This window comes from Lepisosteus platostomus, chromosome 12 (assembly GCF_059453375.1).
Source record: "Lepisosteus platostomus isolate fLepPlt1 chromosome 12, fLepPlt1.hap1, whole genome shotgun sequence".
In the NCBI taxonomy this organism is placed as follows: Eukaryota; Metazoa; Chordata; class Actinopteri; order Semionotiformes; family Lepisosteidae; genus Lepisosteus; species Lepisosteus platostomus.
The window spans coordinates 16,908,175-16,931,789 of NC_142622.1; the positions used below are offsets into that span (position 1 = coordinate 16,908,175).

A 23,615-nucleotide genomic window follows, 5' to 3' on the forward strand; every position below is an offset into this window, starting at 1 on the left:
TTCACATCTCCAGCTGGCCTAAACAGCAGTGTATCACCTTCTGCCTTCTCCTTGGTGCCATTCTCATGAGGGGCTTAGACGTCGGGACACTTTTGTTCTTTTATGATTCTGAAAAATCTGAAATATAACTAATACAGGATTTTTAGTGGGTTATCTGGTAAGTTTACTGTATGTCAACACTGTTTTTATGTTCTCAGAGAATGAGAGTCCTCTTCAGTGATGTTTATCCTTTGCGCTGATACTAATCCATTGCAGCACTGCTGTCCTGGAAATGCTGGTACCCTTTTGAATAGCTACAGGTGGATGGAGTCAATGTGTTGCTTAAGGATACATCATCAGTGTCTGTAGTGGGGGCCTCAGCCAGCCGCCTTCTGGTATTGCTGCACCCTCCCATCCCTGTTCTGGAAGTCCAGGGCGAGCTGGGGGTGGGAATCCACCCCCAGTTGGAGAATGTCAACCCTCGTCTTGCTCCTCTTTCTCTCATTGGCTACCTGCACCCCAAAAAAGCCTTGGTGCCAGACCTTGAGCCCACAGTCTTTTGGGTAGGAATCCAACGCCCTTGCCACTATTCTGTGCTGTCTTCCGTTTTTCACCCAGTGCAGAGCTGTGGGAAAATCTGGGAAGTCGCACATTCCTTCTGAAAGTCTACAATGATGAGTTTGACTTTTCCTGCGGTTTGCCACAGTTCTACCATGCCTTTACTGTGCATTTCTACGCTGGACCATGGGTATGGTCCATAGTCTACAGAAGTACAGGTAATGTAGAGCAAAGGCATATTAAAATAATGAGGAATCACAGTAAGAGCATAGTATAATATGCCTTTGCTCTACATTACCTGTAATTCTGTAGAGGTAATATTAAAATATTACAGGCATATTAAAATAATAGGGAATCACAGTAAGAGCATAGTATAATAAGTAACAAAAGTGTCATTGCACTAGTCTGTAATTTTGTATGTGGGAAGGACGAGAAAGGACTTTTTCTATAAAGGTGACATACCTTTATAGAAAAGGTGAGGGACTACACTGAGGGCAAGTTCTACCATTTGTGACAGAAAGCCAATCTACTCTACATGCTCTAATCATGCTTAATAAAGGGTTATGGTGATAAAGTAGCTGCAGGAAGCTGGCCAGAGCTGCTGATAGTCTTGGCAGATCGCCAGATCTATATGGAACATACCTTTTAACCCTGACGGATTGATTAGGTAGTGTGAACTCTGCACCCTGCCCCTTAATATTCGGCCAATGACTCATTACCTAATGTAAGATCTTGATCTGAATTCTTGATCTGAATATGATGTGCATAATTTAAATGGTAACCTCTAATGCAGACAGTTCCCTGAAAAATCAGCGCAAATTAGAAATAGCAATAGATTTGTTCTGTGCATACAATATTCTGATTTGCTGCACTTCACTGTGTTTGTCAGTTAACTATACTCTATCATGATAATTAGATCTAGAAAAACTAGGTTATTTGGACCTCTGCAGACACTACTTCAAAAACTGAGTCAAGATCTACAACATTACAAAACTTTAGTCAGCATATTGAAATCTGGTAGTGGAGTTACTCTCTTGAGTAGATCTCAGAAGCTGAGCAAGGCTGGGCCTGGGCAGTATTGGAACTGAAGTAAAACCAGGGTGCTGCTAAAAGTGGCAGTGATGGGCCAGTAGGTGGTGCTCTTCCCTGTGGCCAGAATTTCAAACCCAATGCCTCAGTGTGGTGACTGGGGACACTACTGTAGGAGGTACCATCTTTAAAGACATTAAAATCAAACTGTGACTGAACATGATCGTATGAACGCTGCCCTGTTATCCTTAATGTGCAATGGAAGTCATTCCAATGATTAGACAAATTTGTTGTGGTTCAGTTTAGAAGCAACCTGAAAACCTTCCCCCCCCATCACTCAGCAAGATGCCCTAACGCCCCCATACAAGCAGCTGACAGCAGCACAGTCTGTCTCTGAATAGTAACCTTCTTATCAGTGGTTAAGCAGTGGACGTGCCAGACACCAGTCTATTCTCCTCAGTAAATTATGATGTCCTGGCTGGCCCTCACACTGGGTGCGCTGTTATCTTTATTGTATGCTACACGCAGACATGCCATATAGCTGTTATCAATCGAGTGCAACAGGGCTGCCTCACGCAATTGTCGGGGGTGGAACATTATAATAAAGGCCTTTGTACAGCAATGGCCTTCTTCAGCATCTGTGCCAGGCACTGCCACATCACTCTTCCAGGGCAGAGTCCACTGGTTACAAGCATCGGCTTTCAGGGGATCCTGACAAAGAATTTAGTATGATAGAAGATAGTTTGGTGATAGCATCTTGGACTCAAAACCACAATAATTTTTTTTAGTCTGGTTCCTGTAAGTGGCTTGCTGTAACGATGGTCTTCCTAGAATTCTAGCTGTTCTTTCACCTTAAATTCCAAACACAAAAAACATCTTCCATTTCAGTCTCCTTTCAGACATTTCATTATCTTTTTAGCTGCCAATTTGGAACCACCATTTTTTAAACAAAGAACCATGCATGTTTGTTCTTAGTAGTTCAGGTGGGTAGCTGCATCAGCATGTGTGGGCTGCAAAGGAACAAGTTATAGATTTATTCCATGCTGAGAAGAGAAGAAAACACAACGTTTCGGCTGTGGAGCCTTCTTCAGGTGTAATGTTTGTTCTTAGTAGTTGTAACATGCTCCGCCCTTTTAATCTAGAATGATTTAACATCATCTTTGGGTTCTGTTTAGAACTCACCACGTTCATGTTCAATAAGATAATACAATAAAACTCAAATAAGAGCCCTTATAGCATTGCTTGATGGAAGCAAACTAATAAGACATTTTAGGATTTCAAAACGTCAGTGAATGGTTCCTCACGTGAAAGTTTAAAATGTTTGCGCCTTTTAAAAACCATCATTTTACCTGGGCAGTTACTCTTTTTCCTGGATCGCCATTGTACCCCAGCAAAGATGTGGGCTCTGTAGATAACTCCTGTCCGTCTCCCTCTGTCTCTCTGTCTCTCACACGCACCTGTATTCCTGTCTTTGTGAGATTCCTGTCCTGTCTCCTGCTGACTCCCTTTCCATTTTATCTACTGCTTCTTCTCAACATCGAATGATTAAGTATCCCCAAAAATATTTTTGTCAGTTGCAAAGATTTTAGAAAAAAGATTTTAAGTAGCTACTTGTAAAAGAAGCTACTTGTTTTCTAAATAAGGCTTTGAAAATCACAGGGATGTTCTCACCTCATTCTGTGTTTTGGGAATCATTCTCAGACTTAGTCTCCTCATCAGTATTGATAGTAATGTGTTCTAAAGAGGTTTATCATGCAGATGTCCACTACACCAAATCTGCCACCACATGACAGGAATAGATATTTAATTGCTTTAACAACTCTCACCACATTACTCAAACAGATATTAAAGAAATAATTTAACATATACTTAGGATTATTTGTTTATTACAGTTTCTGTAACTGTATCATATATGATTCAACATATTCAACAGAACAATGAAGCATGTGCCTATGGACTGTGTAAAACAAAGTTGTAAATTAAGCAATTTGAATTAATTGAATGTGAAAAAAGTAAAGACATCCTATTGAGGATATTCTCATCCAAGATGTGTACACGACAGCACAAGTGAATAGTCTTGCTGTTATGGATCTGATGATAATGAACGTGCTGTGCTGATATTCAGCCCCTCTCAGTCTGATGAATCCCCCACTGATCCAGACTACTGCCTGAGGGGCAAACACTGAGCCTGCTGGAATCACATGATCAGGTTCAGGGAGATGTACCCTCACAAGATGAGGATGCACTGTGACTCTGTAATTCAAGGATTTGTCCCTGATGCGGGAGACCGGGTGGTCAGTGGTATGAGATGATGGTGGCAGGGGTCAGTTAGGGGAACTGTGGACAGGAAAGCTGAAAGCTGTGTATTTTAGCTGATCAGTGATATCACACGACAGGGGCATCTGGGAAAAAAAAGGTTCCGTTTCAGGGGAATTCACCTTAACTTGTTCTTTCAAATCCAGGGCTGTTGCCTCACTGAAGATGTGCATAAGGATATCTAGACGGTCAGAACAGCACTTAACCCTGCGGCGTCGTAAACGTCTCCTTCGGGGGCTTTCCTAAAAATCCTTTATTCTCTACCAAGTAAAGTAAGACTGTGATGCACACTTGCATGAACTTTTCCTCTATGAAACACCGCGTTTCACGCGTGTGGTGAACAGGACACTTCCGTAAATACAGCAGTGCTTCCGCTAGAGGGCGACCTAGACTGATGTGTGAGCGGGGCCGAGCGAAAAGCAGCCCGGAGTTGTAAAGCTACATTTGAAATTTTGGGGGGAGAATAATGAGAAATGTGTCATATCAAATATAAGTGCATTCATTTTCGTTTACATCTCCAGAGTAAGATTCATAATACCAGAGGTGGAGCAGTTCCCCTAGGGGGTATGTTTCATTTAAAATTCCACAACACCGCCTAGATAAGACAAACATGTATAAGCTAAATTCCACTCCCGGCTCATACAAATTGCTCCTTAATTCATTTTATAAAGTAATTTCTTACTTCTTTCCAGGGATTAACCTGACGCGGTTACTCCACCCGATCCGCTGTGGGCGTCACTCACGCGGTTGATGCTCTTCACTGGTGGGAGACATGACTCCCTCTCTGCCGGTAAAGCGATTTAAGGATCATTTGGGACGAAACGTTTTATATATAAATGCACTATTATGTTATTGTTAACCTGATTGGCTCTGTTAAACAAGCAGACAGTCAGCGGATGCAGTTGCACAGAACTAGACCTAGAGGTGATTCATTTTTCAGTAACTTCAGTAATGACTGTACATCTGCATATTAAAACGTCAGGCAGGAATCCTCTACAGAAATGTCATTTTGTCGAGTTGCACGATGTCGTATGGTAGGTGGCACTCGTGTAGTGGTTGAGCAATTATCAATATTACCAAGCGACTACTACCTGTCGAGTAGTCGTGGCCGAGTGGTTAAGGCGATGGACTAGAAATCCATTGGGGTCTCCCCGCGCAGGTTCGAATCCTGCCGACTACGAGTTGCTTTTACCAGAAAACCACTGTGAACTCTAACCGACCGCTCCCCATCCCTATTGTGAAGGCTGATTATTAAGCACGCCATCAATACACTGAAACCGTGAGTGGCACAGTATTTTAACAGCGATATTTTAATTTTGTAATCGTCCGAAACTATACAAAACAACACTTCTTTAAAAAAAAAACATCTGCGCACTTTTTTGTGTTGCCATACAGTGGCGAAATCGACACTGAAATGTTTTTAAAAACCAGATCCCGAATACAACAAATTAAATAAGAACTGCATTTCCCTGCTGGTTTCTCTTGATCTTGACGGACGGGAGGACTTTCCGTGCACGCCGCCGTACTCCGATGAGTGCGTGCGTGCGTGCGCGCACGCACCCGCGGCCTCCTGGCAACAGTCAGATAGTGTACAAGGCGAGCACGGCTGCAGACATGGCGGACGATTTGGACGAACTGTTGGATGAGATCGAGAGTAAGTTTTGCAGAAATGTTCCTGTCACATCCGAGATCTGCCACAGAGGAGACAAAAGCCGTCCGCCAGCTCACGCCGGAAGTAAAACTGAAGACGCAAAGGGGAAACAGAGGTTTGTCTTTACCAACTTTCAAGTGTAGCTGTGATTTTTGTTCACTCTGATCACGGCTGTGACACGGCCTCCGTGTGGCTTGGTTATGTTGTGACCGCTCAGGAGCGGACAACATGTTGCACATTTCCGTTTTTTTGTTTAAATAGCTACTTATTGTAGTGAATTGCTTGCACTCCAGGCCACGCTTGCTTGTGAACCGTAAACTGCTGTTAAGAAAACCGTGTGCCTTTGGAAAGCACCGTCCCAGAGAAATACATTTCCTGTGACTCTGCTGGAATACTGGAAATAAATAAAAAGGAGTGCAGTGAGCGCACTTTGAAAGTGTAGTTCAGTTTTGTTCAAGGCTTTTGAAGCTATCCTCGGGGATGAAGATAAGATGATCAAACCTAAAGCTGGATTCGCTGGCCCTGTGCTTTTCTGTACTGGTACATGTCTCATGTCAAACGTGTGGGCTACCACTTGAGCTGTTAAAGTTGAATTCGTTTTTTTTTTATTTCTGTGAAGCAATACGTGTTGTGATTGTCCGTAATGCTTCTATTAATTACTCCTCTTTCTTCAGTGTTGTTACTTCAGTCCACATATATTTTTGAATCTTGTAAACTAGGTATTTGAATTGTGTAACTGTTCCTAAAATTGGCAATACTAAGCTCTTTGCATTCGAAATAACTTTCCACTGTTAACCGCAAGGTGTCAGTAGAAGCCTGGGTAAGCGTTCAGTTTTGTAATGTAACTTTCAACCATAACAGTTAGCTTTGCGAGTGAGCTTATAAAAATCGCTTTTTATATATCACTTGTATTTAAACAAAATGGGACAATATTGAAAGGGGATAAAAGCTTTTGTGAGGCACAGAATGTGGGTTATGTACAGTGAGAGGATTTTGTCCTGGTGAAATATAGGCTGGTATTACAATTTTAGACCTATTTCTCAAATTACAGGGACCAAGGGGAAGCATCGCAGACCACTTTAACTCATTGTCTTTTTTATTTTAGTTGCAGAAAAGATGCATCCACAAGTCACGATGACGAGGACATTGATGATCTGATTGAAGATATATTTAATGATGATTTTGAACCACCTAAATTCTGTGAGGATGTAAGTTCTGATAGTTGTCCTTGGGCAATTAAAAATGTATTTGCCAACCCATCCTGAAACTAAAGTGGCTGCATCTATAGACGGGTTATTAATGTGTCCATTCCATTCAAGTACTTCGTAAGTTGACAACAAAAATGGATCTTAGTGGATGTATCAGTCACAATTTCACACTGTCTCCACTGCAGACCTGGTTGTAACTGAATTTACGTTCCATGCCTTTGATGTAGGTCTGCTATGACTTGTGTAATTTGATATAATTTAAAGTAGCATATTATTACAGCACATGTAGAGTACGTAATGTTCATCAAATGAACTGCCATTTTTTATACTTCTCTTCTGCTTAAAAAAATGAGACTTTATTGCTCTAGTAATTATTTTTTTACACTTCACAGAAGCATAAGGCAGCAAAGGATGACACCAGGAGTTCATCTTTTCTCACAAGCAGAAAGTAAGCTGGCTCTCCATCTTTATAAGACTGAAGTGAAAGACAGGTATCAATGACCCTCCAGTCTAAGGTGAGACAAGGAAAATCTTCAGCGTCTACCACTCTTTTGTTTCAGGTGTTGTCCAGTCTTCCTAGGAAGCAGTGCTGTACCTCTTGGTGTAGGAACAACCACGTCGCAGAGGTACACACAGTGCTAGATATTTTGTTTTCTTTGCAGTATTGGCAAGTTTGCATTTCTACTTACCTCAGCTGTCTTCTCCTCAGAAGGAGCCTCCCCCTCACGTCCTAACATCTCAGATACCAAGAATTCATTTTTTGTAATGTATTAATTGGAATGAATTATACTCCTATTCAAACGGACGTCTGTTGCTTCATGATATTTATAAGTCCTGTAAGACTGTGGTGTTTTCAGATGACTGTTTTAGAAATTTGGAGTAATTCTGTCTTTATCCGAGTTTTTCATGCGTGTGCAACATGGCTGCATGTTGATCAGTGCCAGTATGTTGAACCAGACGTGAGATGAAATCCCTTTTTCAGTCCGTGTGGTTGACAGAAGCTTTTTTTACTTTCGAAGCTTAATGAAGCCTGACATTTTTAGTGTTTTCCATTCCAGATATCGGAAGAGAAATTTGGGTCTTTTGTTTTTTAACTAAATGGTGCTTTCCTCTTAACAGCCATGTCAGCTGTGGGGAAAAAAATCTCCTTCTGATGGGATTTGATGATGTATCTATAAATGGTGTATCTGTGTCTCTCCTCTCACTTGTTACTATTCTTATGTTCCTAATTAGTTCTTGGTAAGTTAACTGGTATTTCAGAGCAGAAAAGGGAAATCTGACATCACACAAGAGACACAAGAAAGAGAAATTTAATATCAGATATCGGTCAGCTCTGTCCTGGAATACACAGACTTGTAATTGATGGGGCCCTTTAATATAAAACTTTTTTTCTTAATTAGTCTTTTTGAACTATTTCATACACCCTGTCCTGCTGTACGTGAATTGTCTCCAAGATGGCAAAGAGATCTATGGACAGATTTTGTTTTAAATGGTTACTGTAGGTAACAAGTTACCAGTCAATGTCTAGATACTCCCAGAGTAAGATGAGATCTAAATGATAGGAGTTCGGAGACCCCAAAAAACGAATTTCTCATCCCTACATTTTTTCAAGTGCTGAAGTCATATATATTTAATGGTTTGTATAGCCTCAGTAATCCAGAGCTCAATTTCAAATAAAAACCAGCAGTTGGTCTTCGGGACTGAGAACCAATAACCAGTTTTTTTAAAAAATAATTAGAAAACCACATGCTTAATCTGATTTTAATTTCTCTTTTTTCTTTTTTTGACCTTCCGCTTTATTATTTTTTTCTGCCTTTTCTTTTTCACTGTGTTCAGAAGAAAACTTTTAGAAAACAGCAATCCTACACAGATGCATCATTTTGTCCAGAGTTATCTGAAGCAGGGAGAGAGACTCGTTTTAATACTGTAAAGTGAATGGCATTGTGACATCTTGATGCTTTGAAACAAGTAAATGTGAATAAGTAAAAGTATTCAAAATTGTAGTAAGGAATGAATTTGCTCTTCATCATTTTATCATAGGTCAGCCTAAGCATTTTGATTTAAGACTATTTTGTGGCATGACATTTACAGTATATACTGTACAATATGGTCTTTCAGCTTAAATACCACTTTAGCTGGAAATTGGTTTAAATATTAATTAAACTAACCTTTCTTATGACAAGCTTTGTTAATTTAGGAAGAACCGGAAATGCAGCCAAAGATCACAAAGAGATGAAAAACAGCTGAATGTCTGATCAGATGTAAATGTTAGTTCACAGGGTTATTCTTCCACAGACACAGTGACTAGTAAAGTGATTATCAAATCACACTTCTCAGTAGCTTGTTATTATTTCCCACTTATACTCGCCACCTTAGAGAAAAATCAAGCAGGCCTTTCTGCAAAATGCAATGTCCTTTCGTGTTTTTTAACATAAACATTGTAACCTTCCTTGCTGTACCCCCACGTAGTTGGAAGGCTGTTTGGGTTTTACCAGAAGTTTACAATGGTAGATGTGCCCTCGTGTGCTGGAGCCTGTTGAACAAGTCTCGTGCTCAGTTAGTCCTGATGCCAGCTTCATTCCTACAGCTGCTGCTTTTCTGCAGTGGAGGCAGTTTCTGTGCTTTATAAATCCACGTGTTGCCCAGCACTGTATTGTTTGTATTCCATCATCGTAAGGGAGATCCACCTTCCTGCACAGAGCATGGAAAGCAAGAGGTTGGCAGTGTAGCGAAGGCCACATTCTTGTGTCAGATTAAGGTGATAATGCAGTACAACAATTATGCTGTCCAAGAGTCAAGCTCAATCAATGAATACAACATGGTGTACAATAGTTTGAACACAATAGCACTGCAAAATCAGATACATTGCTTGGGAACACCTGTTCACACTTATAACATTGTCAGCCTTAAAGATAACAGTTGGCATAAACTGAGTAGAGTGTCACTGCCATATAGACAGAAGCCATGACTAAGTATATTTCCTAAGCAGGAAGGTTCTGGCATTGACATACAAATTGCTTTTTATGTTGGGAGCAGCTAAAGAATATGATGCAGGCAGAAGGGTTATTTTTCCAAGCCATAATGCTGCGACAAAATCACTGCTTTAGTTTTAGAGTTTATACAAGAAATAGGTAGACAGGTATCACCAGTTGTCAGTATTAATGAAGGGGCTCCCCAGTCCACAGTCAGACCAGGAAAGCAAGCAGCTGGGGTCAGTGTCAACTTCAAGAACAAGGAGTCAGAGTACAGTATGTTTGTTGTGTGTCCATGACAAACACATTGAACTTCAATCTATAACATGCAGCACTTACACAGCATCTGTGCTTGTGCGGCACTTTGTTTCTTAAAGTAATAACTGTGACTTCATGTTACAAAACAGGTATGACGTTCATTATAAAAACTTAGGAATTTAATAAGTGGTATAGATTAAATTTTTTAGATGGTGGGTGGTTTCTATGGCACAGAGCTTACAGAGAGTCTTCATTACCTCCCTTCTTCCTCTCCCTAAAGTACAAAGATAAGCCTGACAAATAGAAAAATAAAAGATTAATGACTTTATTGTCCTTTATGTAGTATGGCAAAGTCGGCAAAATGTCACTTTTATTATTCTGCGAGTTATTGCTTGGAGTTTCTGAGCAAAAGCAATAAATAGGACTAAAAGCTATATTTGCAAGTTCAGAAAGGCAGTCGAATTTCTCTGTGCCTTTGAAAAAATGAATTTTGATGAAGGTGAGGTATACGAAAGCACTGCATGTTACCAAATACAACTGTGTCCGCAGGGCATGTAGCCAGTTAAGATGCACCTCCTGTGATTTCCGTGTCCTCACATTTGATGATCATGAATGGGACCCTTCTTGTGATTACCTGTTTTTTAGGTAAGGTCAATTTTTGATTTAATAATACAATCAAAATAATAATAATAATCCAATAATAAGTGAAAGTGACCCATCATCCTGCACCTGCCTGGAATCAGTGGTTTTCTGGCCTTCAGACATGGTAATACTGCAAACGTTATCTGGAGAAAAATCATCACTTGTTTTATTTGTTCCAAATCCACACGTTTTCAGCTCCATTCAACTTTCCAGAATAGGCTGTGGTACAGTTGTAGAAATAATTTTACCCGCTGACAGGTTAGATTTCTCTCATTTCCTGTGTAAGATCAACCTGATAAACAACAAAGACATTTTTAATAGCCTTTTTTTGCTAATCTTTACTAAAGGTGCCAATCATTCCGGAGAGGACTGTATAACGTCTGTGTTCTGTGGTTTGACCTGACATTTTTAAGCAGAACTTTACCAGAGCTGGTTAATTTTAGCGCAAACAAGAGCAAGCTTTCCTCCTTGATTAGCGACTCCATTAAAGAACCTGACAAAATTTATATTTTATTTTTAGAAGAGTTTATTGAGAATAATGAGAAGAAAATTATATACATTCCAGTGGTGCCGTATCTGGGGGGGGGGGGAATAAACCATCAGCTCTGTTTTTCCCATGAGTGGCTTAATTGTTACTACCAAATCCGTAAAGATAACCCACACCTTAACTGGGTGCCCAAATTCAAATGAGCTGTGAATGATCAAAGAACGTTCTGCAAGATGTTTATCAGAAAGCCCTGAAGGAGGGCCAGCTGTGCAGGTTGTAGATGCGGTGCACTGATTTATCCTTCTGCAGCTGCTGGCACTGACCAAGACCCGATGGAACGCCTGCCTCATTCCCAGAAAATCCCAGTATGAGAAGCTCACCCACACACCCCCTGAGAAAGTTTAAAGCACGTGTTCAGAATGTGAGAAACTAGCATCGGGCACAACTGAGTTCAAAGCTGTTTTTTTTTTTATTATGCAGCACCATCTGTAAAAATGAAGATTTTAAACTTTTCAAAGGCTGTTGCTGCTGCTGCTTAGCACGCATCCTAGATAAGTTGTCTTAGCAAGATCTGATAAGATGTGTGTCAGATGCCGTCTTGGCAGTGGGAAAAAGAGCTGATTTCCAAAGCGAATGCCAAAATGAATCTATTCAGATTACATCTAAGCATATCCATGTCTGTGATACAGAGCTTTTTAACAAGAGCTTCTCAATGGGAAAAAAAGGAAAGAATCTCATAACTGATGGAAAATGATGGAGATATCTGTTAGGGAAACTAATATAGGAATGGGTGTTTGCTATACTTAGTATTATGTCTAAATGTCGATATACATTTGTTTTATAGTTTTTTTTAATTTGTAATTTGATTGTAACAGTTTTATTTGACTATAATCTAGAGCCATGATGAGAACATACATTAAATTATTCCTAAATGTGAGGAATTTTCTTTCATTAAGAAAGAGGTGTTGCAGATGGTATTACTGTATTTAGATCAACGTTTCTCATGTGTATTATAAATCATCTCTGGAACAAGAGTGCCAGTGATCAGTAGAACACAAATCGAATGGCATGGCCTTCTCATTACTGAGCCCAGCCGCCACCTTATCATGGGGCAGCACAGAGGTACTCGCGCTGTTTGCTGTTGTCATTGTGCACTTGGGCGCTGTCGGGGGGAGTAACCACTGCCCCACTGTTGGTGGTCTTGCTTTCAGAAACAACATGCCGGACTGCCACAGGCTGAAGGCCAAGCTGGTGACAGCGCAGGGAGTGCGGGCCCACGCCTGCCAGTGCAGCTGGAGATCTGTCCGCAGCCTCACTAACCTGCGGAGAGAGCCGCAGCTCAGGTGGGTCTGCGGGAAACACCACGCGTGAGCTCTGCCCTCCGTTTTGGTTGCCCTCCGTGCGTGTTAGCCTCTCTGTCAGTGGCAAGGTATCGGAGGTATGATAACAGCTTCTCTGCCGTCTTGTTGTTTTATACTGCGTCTTATTTATTTATTTTTTGTCTGAGACGCGTTTGTCGATGAAGTAAAACGTCACGGCGTTTGCAAAAGTCGCCACCTGAGCCGTGAATTTTCTTGATCCTCCCGAAAGCAATAAATTGGATTTTCTGGTTTAACGAGAAAGCCAAGTCATTTCTTGTCTTCGAGCAGCTTCATCTTCACCTATTTTTTTATAGTTCAGCGAAGTGGTAAAGGTGATCTGTGTCGGGGTTAAGGTCACATTGTCAGTTGTCATAAGCTTGCCGTTACTGGATGTGTTAAAGTGACAATTACTGACTTATTATGCACAATCTACAGAAACCACCATATGTTTGAAAGCAGTTAATTTTATAAAATGAGCAGCCTATAGTGTTCAACTACATTCTTTACAGCAGAATATTGGAGTGCTATTAAAGCTAAATAAATTAAGAAGTATTAAAGGCATTTTAAGAACAAAGCAAGATCATATTTTAACGTGGACAATTGTAGTAGGGAAATTACATAAAGAATATATTGCTTGTTTAAAATACTATGGTTTGTGTATATTTATTGATATTTTCAGATTCTGCATTGTACATTGACCTTTTCCTTTATGAGCCTGTGTAAAACTATATATTGTACTTTTTTGCATTACCATGGACAGATGATATTAAGTTAAAAACATTTTTTAAATTATTCGTTTTGAATTATTCACTTGAACTATTCACTCAATTCACTGAGATTAAAATGTACAAAAGTCATTTTGACAATGAATGAATTTGTTCATTAAAGAATATTATAAATATTAAAAAGGTTGTATGTTGTTTTGTGTCAAGATTGTTAGAAGAGTAAATTGTCCATTTCTAAAGGTCTGGAGTATTTAATCTACAACCAATTAAATAGGTGGGGTGTTCAATTATATTTGCTCAAGATGACTTGATAAATTGATCATTTGCTTCATCAAGCCTTCTGTACCTACAAATAACATTAGATTTAGGGTGCCCTGTAAGAATGACTGGATTGTGACTCTCTGGGACCAGTTTTGGAGACCCCTGGACTACATCATCTTTTGGCTTGAGGTCACATTGCTTCTATGTGGCAACTTGGATATGAGGCAGAGGTTAATCAAAGCTCTCCTGGTACCCAAGTAAGACCTACAGTGGCAATGAAGGAGAGAGAGCAATAGGAAGTTTGGAATTTTGGGAAAGAAGAATTAATGATCCTTTTATGTCCTGATAGCATGCTGTAGATACGCAGCCCAGGTTCAGAAGAGTCACGCTGTCTTCTGGGCTAGATATTTCTTGTGTTTTTACTTTTAGACTGTCAAAGGGTGCCTATAACCCAGCAGGACTCTCTCTTTCCAGGAGTTGCGGACCCAGATTTTAGGATAAATTCATGGATTATAAATGACAACATACAGTGCTCATATGGCAAATGTGTCTTAAAATTGCTCCAGTGAAAATGATCAAAAGCATAATTAGGCAATCAACTTAAAGCTATAATTATATTATAAATCCACAATAATGTCATCTAATTACACCCCAACAGGAATATATCAGGCATCTGTTTGTCTTTAGGAAGAACTCAGTTTATATGCACTAATTTCAAGGTGATTTAATTGGGTAAAAATAGTTATCTGGGTGAAGCTGCCTTTTTCTGGCCAGATGCTCATGCCTAGAGGCTTTAGAGAAGGCTCCCCATCAGTGTTCAAACTGTACATGAAACTTGAAACTTGACAGTCTCTGGGTTTGGAGGAGGTGTTGGAATTGGAACTGGACTTTTTTTTTAAAGAAAAGTGAGCCTCACGTTTATCAAACTCTTTATTATACAATTTCCATAGTTTATGTTGAAATGTATAAAATGTACAGCCTTTCACATTTGGTAATAAAATACTATGGTAAAAAATTGCAGACATCAGTGTAAAGCACATTTAAACACATTGTAGTCATTTGACTTGTCTAGAAACTAAGAGGTTTGTAAGTAATCTGTTTTATTATAGTTTTTGATAGCTTTGGGAGGTTTTGTGCAACAGGACTTTCATTACACTTCAGTACACTGTCAGTACACTTCAGTAGACTGCCAGAATGACCTTAAATGAAGACCTAATTTTCCCCATTACATAATTAATATGATACAACACTGCTATTATGAGCAGCAGGGTAGCACAGTTGTTAAAATTGCTGTCTCACAGCTTTGGGGCTCTGAGTTCAATTCCAGTCCACTGATGTGTTCTGCATGGAGTTTGTATGTTCTCCTCGTGTTTGTGCGAGTTTCCTCCGGGTGCTTCAGTTTCCTCCCACAGTCCAAAAACACACTGGTAGATTCACTGGCTTCTGGGGACATTGGCCCTGCTGTGACTGGCCTGGTGTCTGAGTGTTTGCCCTGCAATGGTCTGGTGTCCTGTTCAGGGTGTACCTGCCTTGTGCTTGCTGCTTGCTGGGATAGCTACTGGCTCCCCCGCTACCCCAAATTGGAAGAAGCATTTAGAAAATGGATGGAGGAAACACTGCTATTGTGCCACGTTGAGAAAGAATAGGAGCTGACAGAGAGCAACTTCTCAGGTCACTGTGTGAGTAAACATTTTTCCTTTACTTCTGTCGGTAGTAGGAACGTTGAAGACAACAGATGCTGATAAAAGTAAAAGGTCTTTTTCTTATATATATATACAACACAACCTGTAAGATTTGAAATACCCGTGCAGCTAAAAATGATCTTGGCTTTGTCCCCTCAAGCAGAGTGTGAGGTAGGGCAGCCAGCCTCAAGCTGAACATTTAGGTGTGGTAGTTTGCGATGTCATCATAGTCATCATCAGTTGAGGACTCTCCAGAATCATGAATCATGACAGGCAAAGCCTGGTCATTATTAATGGCTGTGTTCTCGTAACATTCTCCTGAAGACGTGCTAGAAGAATCAGCAGAGTCTCCTGCAACACAATTTGAGTATCTGGGAATTAAGATAAGATCACTTTATCAGCCATATACAATTTCTTGCATTAGGAATTTGTCTTTTTGCATACCCCAGCTTGCTCTCCATGAGACACACAGATTGAAAGAGAGAAGCTTGGGGTCAGAGTGCAGGGTCAGCCATTTATATGGCACCCCTGGAGCAGTTGGGGTTAAGGGGCTTGCTCAGGGGCCCAATGGAGTAGGATTCCTCTGCCGGCCGCTGGATTTGAACCGGCAACCTTCCAGCCACAGGCGCAGATCCTGAGCCACAGTGCCACCACTCCACCCGTTACTCCATATATTACAATAAAGATGGGTGCAAAATGACATGTTGGGATAATTTCATTCACCTTTCAAAGTGAAAATACATACATTCTCTCAAAATGTCAGAATACTTTTTGCCATCAATTGACAGCAAACCTTTCGCATAAAAAACCTTTTAAGCGAGACCAGTGCATTATGTTCAAAGTTTGTTTTCTCTCCAATTTAAGGAAAGAAAAGGAAAGCGGCATTTCAGAATTGATGTGCTGGTCCTGAGGCCGAAAAAGAAATATGGAAATATTCTGTACTAAACGATAAAGTTATGTAACCAAATATTCAGCGTATGTGATGATATGATACCTCTGAACATAATTTAATAGGTGGTAACAAAATGCCTGTTGTGTTTTTTTTTTTTTACCCTTCATTTTCATATAAAATACTGCAGTTTATGGTGGTTTGTTTGGATTTATTTACTTTTGTGTAAGACTGCCCATTATTTTTGACCTTCGTTAAAACAGATCCACTCAATCATTACTATTTGTTTTGGCTATCCAGTTACACACAAAGCTTTACAAAAAAAATTACCACTAGGTTTGTATGAAAACTGGTAATTATAATGTGTACAAGGTATTAAAGAGGAAAGGGTAAGTGTTAAGAATAAATCAGTGTATAATATGCTCTCATGTTTCTGAACATGCTGTGTGTTCTTTAGAGGACACCCACAATTTTGTGCACGAATGCATTGGTGAAGGGGGAAGCACACCGCGTTATGAAGCTTCACTCTGTATGATAACTTACTGTATTGTGTGGAACTGGAAGGAATCATTATTGCTTCATTTCAACAGGGACTTACTTTTCAATTACTTTTCAAGCACTAAAATAAGAGCCTAGTGCTGTCATTCATATGGATTTGATAGTCTCTGTGTTCTGATAGTCACAAAGTTCTGGTACTCTTTTAATAAAGTGCTGCTCCAAATTCCTGGTGTGATCCCTAAAATACTTATTGGAGAGGAGACCTGGATATTTACCTGGATCAGCGCTGGCTGTGGGGCCTGGTGGAGGACAGCTGTAGTACTCAGGGTCATTTGTCACAGGGGTCATCAGGCAGTCACCTGGAGTCAGGTAGGAGCAGGGCTGCAGCAGTGTACTGGTGTCCTCTGACCATAAAGGACCTGCAATGTCTTTTAAAAGAAACAACGAAGAAATCTTAAACTTCACCACATTCTTCAGGACTTACACAATCTATAAGTCTTCTTCTTGAGCAAACCAAGGCATTGTAGAGAAGCTCATTATATCAATGCAGAATTAATAATACATTGATAGTTTTAATTGCTAATTAATTGCATTTGTATAGCAGTCAAGTAGAGTTGAAGAGAAACTGCTTCACCAGTTTAAATTAAGGGGGAACTTTAAGTAAGACATATTGTGGAAAAAAAGAGAGGGGAATATAGCCATGACACTGGGGTTTAGCAAAATAGATCTCAGTTTAATGACTCATAAAACAGCACCTCCAACAGCAAAATGTCCCCTGTCACCATGCTGGGGAATTGGTTTGTAAATTCTGGTCCAGAGGGAAGAGCGGTAGGTTATGTTTACATGTAATACATGTAATATAACATTAACTGGCCTGGTCAGACAACATAACAACTTTTGGTGGACATACAGTACTGTTGGGTTCATGAATAATGACAGCACGCACCTGTCACAGCCAATATAACAGTGTCCGTTAGAGGGAGCTAGTAACACACATGTCCAATAGAGGGAGATAAAGTTATACATATTCACCAGAGGGAACTGGTGGAACTGGAACTGGTAATATAATATAAAGTCCACCAGAGTTAGCTAACATCACACATGTCCACCAGTGGGAGCTAATTACACACATGTCCACCTGAAGATGGCTCCACAGGTGGATCCCAAATCCAAGACTCCAGGTCTTGGAGTGGAGCAAATTTGTTTGTTGATGTGATGTTGAGATGGGGTATTAAATTTAACAGTTGTTATAATTTCACTGTGCACAATTCTGACAATACTGTTGTTTAAATAAGCCAACAAATTTTAAACAAAAAAAATATCTGTAAAATGTGTTTGTATGCCTTCAGTACCAATACTGTACTTTAAACATAGTTTTAGGATGCCTGTAAAATCTCTTAGTTTTAGAATGCCCTCAAAGTAAAAAGGGGGGAATCTCTGTAAGTACACACCTGAAGAAGGCTTCACAGCCGAAACGTTGTGTTTTCTCTCTTCTCTTTTCAGCATGGAATAAACCTATTACTTGTTCGTTTGCAGACTACGCATGCTGACACAGCTACCCACCTGAACTATCTCTGTAAGTATTCTTTTAATTGGTACAGCAATGAAAATAAAGTAGGATACCGAAGGTTCATTATTTTGTAAGTTGAGCTATTGTCCTGCCCAACACATGCCTTCTAATAATCACAGCTTCTGGCTCAGGTTCTTCATTTGTTTGCAAATGTGCATTTAGAGGAGTAAACAGCAGTTAGGGCCACAGTGCCACTTTTAAAACCCAACCCCTTTAATTGCCCAGGTGGTTTGTCATGGCTGGGGTGGGCTGCAGTAGTGCACAGATACTAGGAGCGGGTTGTCTTGTCACGGTCAGTGTAGTATCTGGAGAGCGTCTCATTTGTGCAGAAGCAAAGACATCATTTCACAGCTGGAAGAAGTGCTCTCAAAAAAACAAACAAACAGTGGGACATGCAAACAAAATAGGAAATGTGATTTCTCTTAATGGGCTCAGTGGAATGAATTGAACAGTAAGGTTCATATTGGTTTCTAAGAGGTGAGGTGTGGTCATCCATGTGGTTCCTGTTCTGCATGCAGGTTGGACCCTCTGGTGCAGAGATCACCTCCTCAGCTCTGAGCCGTGGCACCTGACCCCTGGGTCTGTGGCTCAGGGAGGGAGACCCCTCATACATTCACTGAGCATCATCGGCGCTGAGGTTTTCCTTGGCTGGCCACACCAGAGAAGCCCTGTGGTTTGAGCTTTCTGGGTTACAGGTAACCTCCATTTGCTGCCCCTATTGTGGCCTTTTGGTGATCAAAGAAGCAAGGGGCCTTGACCCATTGTGCACATCGTGGTCACTGCCTGGAGAACACAACGTCTGGTGAGCTTTGACAGAAAATAAACAAACAGTGGGAGACCTGGTGCTGGCAGCTGGTCAGCGTTCTGGTCTGTGTTTTCATAGCATTCTCCTGACGAGGTGCTGGAGGAATCGAAGGAGTCTTCTGCAACTGAATGAGACCTGCGATTAGGACATTTCTACACCTCCATGACAGCTGTGGGCTCAGTTGCAGTCACGCAGCACAAGTGTCGCTCTTGTTAGCCCGGTAGAATCAGACTGGGAAATGTAATGTACAGTTCTGCATCTGCTTTTTGTGTCTTGTATTGGCTTCGATTTTTTATAATTGTGTTCAGAATAATGCAGAATAAAGCGTATTTATAATCAAAACAAAATAATCTCTCTTAAATCTCTTGTGCACAGATTTATTTGGGGGGCACTCAATCATTTCAGTCCGACTAATTTTATTTTAAAGTAGTAGTTCCGTGTTAAAACATGTAGTTATTATTTCAATAATAATAATGCTATTATTTCAAATGTATTGTAACTCACACAAAGATGTTTTATCTTCAAAACATTGGGGCCTTGTCACACACAGTCAGCTATATAAGTGCATGTAAAATGCAGTACATGTAATTAGCATTTATGCCATACATCCATTTAAAAGAAAACTCATACATCCATGGCCAATGTTAGTATCTCAATACCAACAGGACACAGAATTGAATCTCGGACACAATGACCAATATCAGTACCCCAACTGAAAGCAGCCCTAGAGGAAGGGGACAGAATTAAGCTGTCTGTATTTCTCAGCCTGAGCTGGAGAGCTGGCTATTTCTGTCCAGTTATTCAGTGGGTTATTCTTGTGTTGTGGCCACTGAGTGCAGCTGGTGATCTCCAGCTGCTGCAGGGTGCCAGTCACTGTACTGAGTGTGAGATGAGTTGTAAAAACCAGAAGGCTCTGTATCTGTTCAGAACTGGACCATCATGGTCACAGCATGGTAAACTAACATTTCCGAAATGTGAGCCATCAATCAGCGCAGTAAACTCAAAGCTTTCATCATTTTATCTTTATTTTGGTGTACATGTTAGGAGGCTTTCAATATATTTCTGGATCACACATACTGTATGACGCTTACATTTTTGGATTTCTTAGTTTACCATGCTAATCACAACTTCCTATTGGATGTTTTCATAAAAAGAAAACCCAGAAATGCACTTTGGCATTATATAAAGTATACTGTACATGTCAACATTTCATAAAGATTCAGTGTCCATCAGTGTCTTCTGATAGAGGATTCAGTTTTGTTAATGCTGTGGCAGTATTTCATCAGAATGATGAATGCTTACCTGGTAGGCTCAATGTTTTTTGTTTCTCAGAATTATTATAGAAATTGCTTTCTCCAGAAGAAGTGCTTGAAGTGTCTTCATTTATGTTGGGATTTGTAAATGTTGGTACCTGGAGAGTGTTTGGAGTTTCTGGAGCATAAAATACATGCATAAAACAGAAAGGAAAAATTATGTTCTGTCAGCTGTGATCATTTGAATTCTAGAACATTTATTTAGTGAAAAAATATAACCTAGTTAGCCCATGCTGATGTCAAAGACAAAATTAACAATTATGGTGACGGATTTCTAAAAGGTCACTTATAATCCTACAGTTATGGAAAAAAGACAACTGTTTGAAGTTTTGTACACCATGCTAGAGACAAGGTTGGTGTCTGTAGTAGCAAGTAGTATTGTAATTATAGGATTTTACTGCATCAGATTTCAAAAGGAGGTTTTAATACCGTTTTAAAAGTAAAACAAATTCTTCTCTTTGAATTAATAATTTATAAGATTTATGAGATGAACTCAGCCACCTGAAATACAATAGAACCTTACAAATGTTTGAGGAATGTTTTTCTTGCCATCACCTTGACAGAGTTTGGGGGATCTAGATAAAGAATTGTTTTTAGAGTCATTAAGACTCAACTGACTGTGCTGAATAGAAAAAAACAAAATTATTCAGTAACATTCTTCATTTTTTTCAGTGAGTAAATGTTTTATTTTTTCATGAAATATCCTGTTTGATACTTGGTGATGACTGATCCAAAAAACCACTGACACCCGAAGGAGGAACCCAAAAACATTTCTTTGAAATAGCAAGAAAAGTGGTATTAAGTAGAGAAGAATGGACTAGAGTATAACATGGCTTTTGTGAGGCAAGAACAAAATGAAAAGGAAATGGCCCTGCACCTAAGAGCTATAGATCATCGCTGGAAAAAGGCAATGTTGGACACGGTCCTTAGATCTGGAAAAAATAGACAAGGATTTAAGCAAAATGGCAACATGAAATGAAAACTCATACTCTACTTGGAGAGCTGAAGAAAGAAGATTGTGGAAAGGTCATGAGAAGAACTCTGACCTGAACACAGGCTGGTAATATGTCTGAGACTTCTATCGATCCAGATACATTTTTGTTGAAGACCTTTGGCCTTCTTTGATAAACAAGTGAACTCACCTTCTTCAGCCAGACTGCACAGTGGTATGGAATTAAACATAGGGCTCCTGTTTTCCGTTCTGTTCCGCAAAGAATCTGGAAACCATAGTGGTGACAAAATAGAAATAAAAGTAGAATGGTTACTGAGTGATCTTCCAGAAATAGCTTTCAAATGGTGCCGACTAAAGCAAAGAGTAATTACATTCATTTCACTATTGAAATATCCCCCTGCAGGATTCATGAGGAGCAAGCTACCAGTTGCTCCATTTGATGCTTGGTGTTTTGTCGAATACATATATCTGCTGTATCATTTAACTAAGCATTACTCTGCGGAAACATGGGGTGTCCCTGAAACACAGCTGGCAGAAAGTTTATGGCTTGAATTTGGTTTAGAACTGTGTGAGAAACAGTACAATTTGGCACATTTGGTTTATAATGCAGAAGCTGCCACCCACATTGTTACAGTACATTAAGATAGCATTTAGTGTCAATGACAACCAAAAACAGAGTAAACAAACAGACAATCTGCCAGCTGTCTCCGCAAGCATCTCTAAATGGGGTCCTACCCCTGCTAAAAGGCAGCTCGTTTTATTTTGACAGTGTTTGACCTTCCAAAAATAAGCTGTAGGCTTTTAAGAACTAACCTGCTGCATCAGAACATCTGTATCTGAAAGAAGGAGCAGAAACAAGAGAAGAGAAGAAGGGCAACACAGAGGCTGCAGCTGCTGGCCTCTTACTTTGAAAGGTGGACATGGCGGCAGCAGGCTCTGCGCTGAAGTCATAATGCTCGTAATCGGAGTCAAATGAGGAGGTGTCATCATTGCTCGGGGCTGTTTGAAGTTCAGGATTCACTGGAAATCAGCATGATGAGGAACAGCACATTTGTTTATCTGTAGGAGGACTGTTGAGTCTACAATTGCAGAAAGCCTTCTCTTGGCTAATTTGAACCACAGAAAAAATAAGCTCTGACTGTAGGGGTCTTAGAAGCAGAGAATCATATAACGTCTATAACGTCGCTGTCACAGATAAAAAAGCTCCTTCTTGTTCACAGGGTCTTTCCTAAGATGCTAGCTCAATTTAATCTGAGCTCACCAAGAGCGAAACACTCGCTAACAAAGTGTGAACCAATATGAATAAGCTCAGATGCACAAACTGCAATATTGTGTGGACACCAAAAGAACTTCCCGTAACCAGATCACTAAACTGTTGCTACTAAATGTAGAATGTATGAGATGAAAGATGAAATGAAAGATACTCAGCTTTTTCCTTCTCCATTAGTGGGAGGATGTGTGCATATGACAGTTTTCACGATTACTCCATTTCACTGGAATTTCATACTACTATAAAAAACCTAGTGTTTCAGTAAATTTGTAACAGTAAGACTTGAAAGTCTTGAAAAATGAAAGACCACACCAGAAGAAGGCTTAACAGCCAAGTTTTTCTTTGCACTTTTCTGCTTTTGTGTGGAGTTGACCTCTGCTTGTCCCTTCCTAGCTCGCTCACTGACTCAGCTCCACAATCCTACCCCTTAATCTCCCGCTTTGGTCTGCTGAAATTTTAACCCGTTTTATCGTTCCCTTAGTAAAGACCCAATCACTTAAATAATACTGTCGAGGTCGGGAGCAGAAATTAGGAGCGTTTTAGAAAACAAAAAAAACGTTGAGAAAACGGAGCTTCTCTTCTTCAAATTCTGTTGACCCCTTTTTGATTCTAGTGGGTTTTTTTTTTCAATTCTAGGTTTGAGCCTCAGAGGGGATGAGCGGAGACTGACCGTGGCCATCTGGGTTGTTTGCTGTGACTTTGATGAGGTCCACAGACTCGTCGTAATCATTGTCCTGTCTTTCTGAGGTAATGTGGCGGCCAGTACTGTTCAGCTGGACAGGCATCACTGTGGAGACAAGGAGAAAAACTCCAGTAGCAGCACTCTCAGTTAGCCACAGCAGTCACCTCATGTGTTTTTCAAGACATCCCAATACATTTTGGTACAAAAAAGGTTTAAAAAAGCACCCAAAAACCTTGAAATTTTGCAAAAGTGCATTTTATTGTTTTCCGTAAATGAAATAAAACACAGCTTGGAACAAAGGAACAATAACAGCTGGTTTGCATTTACAGAACTGAGCAAGAAATTCACAATTATCAGCTGATTGCAAACATAATGCAAAATCAGTTTTGAAACTTTATTTGGAAGGGTTTATTCACACACATTAATACTGAAGCTCATAGAAACTCATATCCCTCCTTCCCTCACACACCATGCTCAAAATTATTTTTTTACTTTCTTTCACAGGCA

At 40.1% G+C, this 23,615-nt stretch overlaps 2 protein-coding genes and 1 non-coding gene across 4 annotated transcripts in view; 2 read left to right on the plus strand and 1 right to left on the minus strand.

The window, feature by feature from the left end:
• The first annotated feature begins 4,980 nt into the window (after positions 1–4,980).
• trnas-aga (transfer RNA serine (anticodon AGA)) lies at positions 4,981–5,062 on the plus strand. The gene has a single exon. It is a non-coding gene; the product is annotated as a tRNA-Ser (tRNA).
• A 352-nt stretch (positions 5,063–5,414) lies between these two features.
• Positions 5,415–13,369, plus strand: cfap418 (cilia and flagella associated protein 418). Of its 2 annotated transcripts, XM_088601179.1 has the most exons (6): positions 5,420–5,648; positions 6,639–6,741; positions 7,134–7,189; positions 7,302–7,367; positions 10,521–10,616; positions 12,312–13,369. In XM_088601179.1, the coding sequence occupies exons 1-6, from the start codon at positions 5,497–5,499 to the stop codon at positions 12,469–12,471; spliced, it is 633 nt and encodes a 210-aa protein (XP_088457305.1). In that variant the 5' UTR covers positions 5,420–5,496; the 3' UTR covers positions 12,472–13,369. The 2 variants fall into 2 exon arrangements, with proteins under 2 accessions (XP_088457306.1, XP_088457305.1); XM_088601180.1 differs by lacking the exon at positions 10,521–10,616 and having other exon boundaries at positions 5,415–5,648.
• A 995-nt stretch (positions 13,370–14,364) lies between these two features.
• LOC148651192 (T-cell differentiation antigen CD6) overlaps positions 14,365–23,615 on the minus strand; it is a 34,717-nt gene continuing 25,466 nt past the window's right edge. The window contains exons 8-14 of the mRNA XM_088601178.1: positions 23,097–23,213; positions 22,063–22,176; positions 21,347–21,421; positions 20,194–20,322; positions 18,926–19,015; positions 16,792–16,944; positions 14,365–15,480 (exon numbers count right to left, since the gene is read on the minus strand). Coding sequence (XP_088457304.1) covers positions 15,329–15,480; positions 16,792–16,944; positions 18,926–19,015; positions 20,194–20,322; positions 21,347–21,421; positions 22,063–22,176; positions 23,097–23,213 — 830 coding nt within the window. The 3' untranslated portion in view covers positions 14,365–15,328. The remainder of the gene's footprint in view (positions 15,481–16,791; positions 16,945–18,925; positions 19,016–20,193; positions 20,323–21,346; positions 21,422–22,062; positions 22,177–23,096; positions 23,214–23,615) is intronic.